The sequence below is a fragment of the Podarcis erhardii genome, assembly GCF_964252035.2.
Source record: "Podarcis erhardii genome assembly, chromosome: 17".
NCBI classification, from domain to species: Eukaryota; Metazoa; Chordata; class Lepidosauria; order Squamata; family Lacertidae; genus Podarcis; species Podarcis erhardii.
Window position 1 is genome coordinate 28,965,254 of NC_138515.1, and position 8,058 is coordinate 28,973,311.

The 8,058-nt window shown below is 44.5% G+C and overlaps 1 protein-coding gene across 6 annotated transcripts in view; it reads left to right on the forward strand.

Moving 5' to 3' along the window:
• Window positions 1-8,026, forward strand: part of TMOD1 (tropomodulin 1) — a 41,461-nt gene extending 33,435 nt beyond the window's left edge. For 4 of the 6 annotated variants that reach the window (XM_081845459.1, XM_081845460.1, XM_081845461.1 and 1 more), the window contains 3 exons: window positions 52-195; window positions 2,076-2,220; window positions 7,170-8,026. In XM_081845459.1, coding sequence (XP_081701585.1) covers window positions 52-195; window positions 2,076-2,220; window positions 7,170-7,234 — 354 coding nt within the window. In that variant the 3' untranslated portion in view covers window positions 7,235-8,026. Of the gene's footprint in view, window positions 1-51; window positions 196-2,075; window positions 2,221-3,680; window positions 3,746-7,169 lie in introns of all 6 variants that reach the window. The other 2 variants (XM_081845463.1, XM_081845462.1) reach the window with 2 other exon arrangements.
• Window positions 8,027-8,058: the final 32 nt, after the last annotated feature.

An 8,058-nucleotide genomic window follows, 5' to 3' on the forward strand; every position in this document is an offset into this window, starting at 1 on the left:
GTTATTGATGATGATCTTATTACTTCTTTTGTTTATTATTATTTCTGGAAGGCATTGGCAGAAATGCTAAAAGTCAACGGTGTATTGAAGAGTTTAAATGTGGAATCAAATTTCATTTCTGGATCAGGAATTTTGGCGCTCGCAGAAGCACTGCAGGAAAACACGACGCTAATTGAGCTCAAAATTGACAACCAGGTAATATAAAAATCCGTGTCCGTTCTGTTATACAAGGAAGCACAAAATAAAAAGTTCTGCTTTATACTCAGAAGAGAAACAGAAATGTTGCATGGGGAGAATTAAATAAGTGACACATATTTTGTAGATTGTATGCACAGGTGAGGGATGAGGCAAATTCATCCAGTGAAGACAGACCTAATGGCTGCATTTGCACTTAATGCTGAGCCATGGTTTGTTTTAACCATGGTTGGTTCAACAAACCACGAACCATCTCACATCTCGGCAAAGAAACCATGTTTTATTTCTCCTAAGCTTGGTTTGCTTTTCAGATGCTCTTGCTTCGTGCCTTTGAAGTGTCTGGGTTGTATGACTGAGCAAACCATGGTTAAGCAAGGTTTTTGGCTTCAAATATGACACCAAACCATGGTTAGAACAAACCATGGTTTGTAAGCAAACAATAAGCCATGGCTTCACATTCTGGTTTGTTGGCAGGAAACAAACCATGGTTACTCTGGTAGGCTGGATTCAAACATACCATTGTTAGGCTAAAGAATCACTTGGCAATAAATGCAAGCCACACCATTGTAAAATGAGAGCCCAGCATAACTCCCAGCTTTACAACTGAAATGACTTGCATTCATTTCATTCCAGTAACTGAAGCGCTGGCTTAGCTGTCTGTCTTGTGCCTTCTCTCATGCTTCACCAAAGCAGTTTACTTCTTGAATTATTACTGTTATAAAATGCAGTCTGAGAGCGTAGATCCATTCAGCCAGTTAAACGTTTATTATTTGTAGCCAGTGGCCGTTGCAGTATAAATCACAGAAAACAAACAAGGCAATCCATGAGTGAGTCAATACATTTATCAATTTTCAGAACTGCAAATCATTAAAACTTAAAATTCTGTAATTCCACGAATCATTTAAAACCCTTTTGACCGTCAACCTTGTTTTGGGTCAAAGCAAGTAGCCCATGACTTTCTTGCAGCTTGTGGATATAAGGGGGAAAACATCACTATATCAACCAGCAATCACCTAATTTTGAAATCATCCGGCTGATCTTCTAAAAAGAATTTGCTAGGTGACCTGTATAAATGGCAATACAGGATATAGCACACGTTGTCTTCTGAACCACAAAGATAGCAATTGGTTGGCCTATTAAGGAAATTATTCTTCAGGCATAGTTTGAAATCTGAGCTGGGCTTAATTTCAGTATGCTTGGGGTTCCCCATATATTCAAAGTCCATTTTGGCTGCATCAGCAAAAAAGTTTTCACTGGCCTTCAGAAATGGTCAGAAACATCCCATGATGACATTATGAGGGAAACTGGGCAAGTTGACACTATTGACACAGCCTTCTCTGTTCTGCAGGTCTAAAAAAAAAAAAAAAAAAAGCAGTTTTGCTCAGTGTTCTGGTTTCAATGAGAGGTTCCCCCCTCCAAGGATAGAATCATAGAACTGCAGGGCTGACCTGTCTGCTAAATGAATAAAAGCTTCTAACAAGGTGCCTACACATGAGTATACTCACGCAGTGAAAGTGTGATGGACTGTGACCTTTAATAGAAGCAGACTGAGGCAGCCTGCCTCAGTTGGCAGAATCCAAGGGGTGGAAAAGCAGTGGCAGCATCTTCCGGGTTCTGGCGAGACCTCACAAGAGCCCCATGAGATTGCCAGAACCTGGAAGCCACACCTGCTGAACCCCGGTGAGCGAGGTGAGGGGCAGGGGGAGGCATGTGTCTTGCAAAAAGCGGCCCCTTCTCATTTTGCCTCAGGCAGAGAAATGGGACTGGCCACCGCTGTGGAGCTGAAGTCAGATCTAAAGTCAAGATCGAGTGGATGGGGAAGTAAAAACAGAATGGGTTCCTGTACTAACTCCCTTTCCCTTTTCCTTTTCCAAATAAAGAGCCAGCCCCTAGGCAACAAGGTAGAAATGGAGATTGCGAGTATGTTAGAAAAGAACGAGTCTCTCTTGAAGTTTGGGTATCATTTCACCCAGCAAGGCCCCAGGCTTCGTGCATCCAATGCCATGATGAACAACAATGACCTTGGTGAGTTGCTTTCTCCATGTGATTGGGCTCCATTTGTCTTATTTTCTTGGGTCTGTAAAAGCAGTTGCGCCCAGAGGTGGCACAAATTCTGGCCTCTGCCCCGGCCAATGCAGCACTGATATTTTGTCTCTTTAGCAGACAGAAGAGGTTGCTTTCCTCGTATCTGTAGCAGTACTAAAACACGTAATCCCAACACAATAACAATCAACAAGTGCTGATCAAGAATTAATAATCAATCCCTCAGATGCCGTTGAATGCCTGGAAGTAAAGGAATATACAGTGGTGCCCCGCAAGACGAATGCCTCGCAAGATGGAAAACTCGCTAGATGAAAGAGTTTTCAGTTTTGGAGGTGCTTCGCAAAACGAATTTCCTATGGGCTTGCTTCGCAAGACGAAAATGTCTTGCGAGTTCCTGCGGGGGTTTTTTCCTCCCCCCCCCTTTTTCTAAGCCGCTTATCCGCTAAACCGCTAAAAGCCGCTAATAGCGCTAATCCGCTAAGCCATCAATGGGCTTGCTTTGCAAGACGAAAAAACCGCTAGATGAAGAGACTCGCGGAACGGATTCTTTTCGTCTTGCAAGGCACCACTGTACCAAAGTCAACACCGGGGAGTCCATATCTAAAATTACCATCTCCCACATCGCCCTCCTCCAAACTTCTCTGTGGGGGAGAGGGGAGCTTCAAATTCTGTTTGGTGCCCTCATTTCCCCTAGTTGCTGGTGCTTCAGGGCCATTTTTCCAACACTTCCCCCCTTTCCTTGCTCATGGTTGATCCCAGCCAATTGGGGAACACGTATCCTGAATAAACTGACTCTCTTGAAGCACTGCTGAATTATTTTGAAAGAGGGAGGGGGATGTTGCCAAAAGTATTGAAAAACACACCCTAAATATTGGGGTCAGCCCTGTATGCATATATCAAGCTGCCATATATTGAGGCAGAACATTGATTCATCTGCCCCAGCATTGTCTACTTTGAGTGACAGCTGCTCTTCGGATCGTCAAGCAGAAATCTTCCTTGGTTCTCTGGGATCGTTTAATGGAAGATGCCAGGAACTGAATCTGCACCTGAAGCATGTACACTTCATATGCTGGGCGCACAAGCCCTCTGTATCTCTGTTCTATGAACAATGGGATGTCTTGTGGTCCTGAAGACTAGCATAGGGCCTCAGCAGTGATTGTGGGTGATCAAACCTTTTTAAGCAGCTGCTGTGCAAAAGTTAGCTTGTCTATTTCAATATTTATTTTATATTGAGCTTCTGGTTGATGGTTACCATTGGCTGAGTTGGTGCAATTGCACAGATTAGTCCAACTTCACGTGGGACAAAGTTGTTACTAATCTAAGCTTTGTAGTCCAGTATTTGTGGGAAGAGCATTTGTCAGTTTGGCTGGGAACTGCTCAGAGTTTGCTTCCGTGGTGGCAGGAGCTGTGCAAAAGATATCTGACTCAGTTCTTATTTGCAGCTCGTATACATCGATGTGATGGCCTTTGGCATAACACCTCAGCCCCGGAACTGGAAGATGTATAAGTATAGATTCTTCCCTCACCCACTTTCCTCTTGGCAATCACTCTTTTTCGTTCGTGGGCTTCAACTCGCAGTGCCTTCCTGCGACTCCATTTGGATTTTACTGTCTCTTTTCAGCTTCTGTCATGGCTTTGCTATGGATATGTTTTATTCTTTCGAAATGCCTTCATCTGCCCTGTTGCAGGGAGTGGGGTGTGGGGAGAGAGCCGCCTCTTGCCTTCATTGTAACATGAATGTGACCTGTTCTTTCAACTTTTTCTTCTTCCTGGTCTTATTTATCAGAATGACTAAAAACTAACTCTTTTGGAAGCAAATACATTTAAGAGGTAGAACGTCAACAAAGGGTAGCCTGTGATTTCGGGGGGGGGGGAGAACTTTTAGTGTGTGTGTGTTTTACAGGGATTCATTCATGAGGTGAGAGGCGCTTATATCTTCCTCTTTTTATATAAAGAAGCAGTAAACGTTCAAAGGATTGAATAAAGGTAAAGGGACCCCTGACTATTAGGTCCAGTCGTGGCCAACTCTGGGGTTGCGGTGCTCATCTTGCTTTATTGACCGAGGGAGCTGGCGTACAGCTTCCGGGTCATGTGGCCAGCATGACTAAGCCGCTTCTGGCGAACCAGAGCAGCGCACGGAAACGCCGTTTACCTTCCCGCCAGAGCGGTACCTATTTATCTACTTGCACTTTGATGTGCTTTCGAACTGCTAGGTTGGCAGGAGCAGGGACCGAGCAACAGGAGCTCACCCCGTCGTGGGGATTCAAACCACTGACCTTCAGATTGGCAAGTCCTAGGCTCTGTGGTTTAACCCACAGCACCACCCGCATCCCTTACTGAATAAAGGTATGCCCAAACAATTAATGAATAAGGGTATGCCCATACAATTGCCGTTGGCACTCTCCACAGCAGAACAATGGGAAACATGCCCCCCAACAAAAGGGCAAGAAACTCCACACACACAAATGTCACCACAGATGAGTGTGCTTATTTTAAGAGCTACCCATCTCAGCCACTAAAAAACAGCTGTATCGCTGATTCCCTTCTTTAGAGCAGTTCTAGATTCAATTGAGCCAACATTTGCTGGGGACTAGAATGCTAGTGAATAGATTATGTTTTCAGGGGCCTTGAGAGTGATAGGAGGAGACATTACCGTCTACAGCTAGACTGGTGACTGGGAGTGACCGCCGAGACCATATAACACCAGTCCTGAAAGACTTACATTGGCTCCCAGTATGTTTCTGGGCATGATTCAAAGTGTTGGTGCTGATCTTTAAAGCCTTAAACGGCCTTGGCCCAGTATACCTGAAGGAGCGTCTCCACCCCCATCGTTCAGCCCGGCCATTGAGGTTCAGCTCTGAGGGTCTTCTGGTGGTTCCTTCACTGCAAGAAGTGAGGTTACAGGGAACCAGGCAGAGGGCCTTCTCGGTGGTGGCACCTGCCCTTCCATCAGATGTCAAGGAAATAAACTGTCTGACTTTTATAAGACATATGAAGACTGCCCTGTTTAGGGAAGCTTTTAATGTCTGATGTTTTATCAGTTTATTAGTATCATTATTATCATCATTAATTCTGTTGGGAGCCACGCAGAGTGACTAGGGAAACCCAGCCAGATGGGCGGGGTAATAATAATAATAATAATAATAATAATAATAATAATAATTATTGCATTTTTCACCCTACAAGCATCCCTTTTCTAACAGCTTTGGGAGGTGTGTTTTTTAAAGGAAATAAAAATAGGAAGGCCTGTTTGGCCGATGACCAGAGCAAAACAGAGAAGAGGGGAGAGAATGTGTGCATGTACCAAATAGCTTCACCATACAGTTTTCAAACCTTGGAAAATCAGTCTTCCTTACACAGCCTTAGATATACCAAAGCTAGCTCTTCAAGCCCATACACCTTAGAGCCAACTCTGGCAATACAGTTCTGCCCTGTTGCAAGCACGGAGTTGGTTAGAAAACCAAGTCCTGGAGGGTCAGGACTTGCAGCAGGTCCTGAAGACCTGACGTGAGAATTCATTCTTGTGCAGCACCGTCTAGCTCTGGCCAAAGTGTGGATCTGCGGGGAGACTAGGCCAACCAGTAAGGAAGCCTCTCAACACTGGTCGTTGGCCAGAGCAGATCACTGCACCCGCCAAAAAAGTTTCCAGGTCAGGCTTGTTCACCAACCTAGGCAACAAGAGGACTCTGTGGCTGTTCCTGAGAAAGAACCGCCTTCATTTTTGTCGTTTGTTCTGTATCATCTGACAGTCCCCAACTCTTGTCGTGTCGCACAAAACTGCTAGCAGGTATTCGCAGAGACCTGCTTTGACTCCTCTGCGATATACGTGTGACTGGTTCTTCCTTCAGATGTCCCTCAACAATGGAAATGTGCAGATTTAGGCCTTAATGCAACAAAAGAAACACCTGCTGTCCCGTTACATTTTCAGACCAACATATCTGTCTCCTGTGCCTTTTGCGTTCAGTAATAGCACATGGCTTAACTAGCAAGACTTCATCTCAAAGACTCCCAAGGCCTGTTCTGTGTTGGACCCGAGACCCCAGCCCCTGGTCCTTTCACGGAATAGAACAACTTTCCAGGGTTTCTCAGCTGGGAGGCAAAACAGTTGAGGCATATCCTCACCAAAGACTATGCTGCCATCTTCTCCACACTTAGTTGGGAACAACCACCATTGAAGTTTATTATAGAGATTCCTGAGTAAACATTTATGGCAGGCACGTCCAACAGGTAGATCATGATCTACCGGTAGATCACTGGATGTCTGTGGTAGATCACTGGCTCCCCCCAAAGAAGTTCAACAGGGCTAGCCTTCCTAAAAAAAAGCTGAACAACTTTGACCTGAACCCCCCAAAATGGGGTTGTTTTTAACTCTCTGAGCAGTCTCTTGGGAGCTGGCCACCCGATTTATGGGATTGCACAGTGAACGTGGCTTTGCGGTCATTCCTTGGAACTGTAATACAAGGGGCAGTGGTGGAGTATCAAATAGAATTCCTCAAATTAAGATTCCTAGGATTCTTGAGCGATGGAGAAAGGCAGTCTCGAGCCAAAATAAATTTGTGGTATAGAAAGGGCCTTGCATGGATGTCACTACGAAATGGCCATCTTGGTTTAGATTGTTTCCAGAGGAGATTAGCGGGCTTATTACCACAGATTTTACACACAAAACATTCTTCTGTGTGAAAGAAGTATTTGAGAATTTAGAACAGGCTTCCTCAACCTCGGCCCTCCAGATGTTTTTGGCCTACAGCTCCCATGATCCCTAGCTAGCAGGACCATTGGTCAGGAATGATGGGAATTGTGGTCTCAAAACATCTGGAGGGCCAAGGTTGAGGAAGCCTGATTTAGAATATCTCTGGAAACGCCCTGCCCCCAAACCGGACAGGCACATAGCAGCTCTTTTACCTCAACTGTATTTCTTTCTTTTTTTCCAGTGAGGAAGAGGCGGCTTGAGGACCTGAACGGGCCCATTTTTCCCAAGTGCCGGACCGGAGTGTAGCTCTTGGCTGTGCCGATGGCACTGGATTGCGAAGTCTCGTGCTCGGACTGGATTGCAACGCTTTGGTGTGGAGCAAACAGTGCAGAGAATTTGTGGTGCCTGCTTTTTTCCTCTTCTTCATATGACATCCTTGCGCACTGAAGGTTTAAACGAAATAGTGATTGTAGGCAAAGACCCGTGTTATCATTGTGTGGAGAATGACATCTTCTTGTTTGTTTGTTTGTTTGAGTAATCCCAGTTTGAGCCTGTTTACAGTAAGGTGCTAATTTTGGATTCTGACAAAATAACATCATAGCACAAAGATGGCTTCAGCTGATAGAGACCGTAGCTTAATTTTGGTATGGAATTTTTGTGTGTGGTGTGATATGCATGAGTAGTTCACAACAACAAAAGGATGCAATGCTACTCTGCAAATGTAGCAGAAATGTTAAAAAAATACTTTTATTTTTATTTTGACAATCTCCAAGAATTAGAAAGAAGCTACTAGTTTGACAGCATTTCTATCAACCCAGTTTGCATTGTTATTTTTTTAAGGACTTGTGAATTGCAGTCGCCTAATAGCCACAGCCCTGCATTGCAACCTAAGTTTATAAAGCATCTGTTAATAAGTCTCTACACACCCACCCAACAGAAAGAATGTAAGGCCACTCTCTCCCCCCCCCAAGCAATAGTCACAAGAAGACAGCTGCCGACTGGGGTGTCGGTTGTTTTTCTCTTGCTGAAGACTCCAAGACCTTAAAACAGTGAATTTGCACATGTTGTTCTCTTAAAAATGTCTTCTAATAAGCACAAGGAAGTGTCTGGACTCTTTATTCTTCTGAATG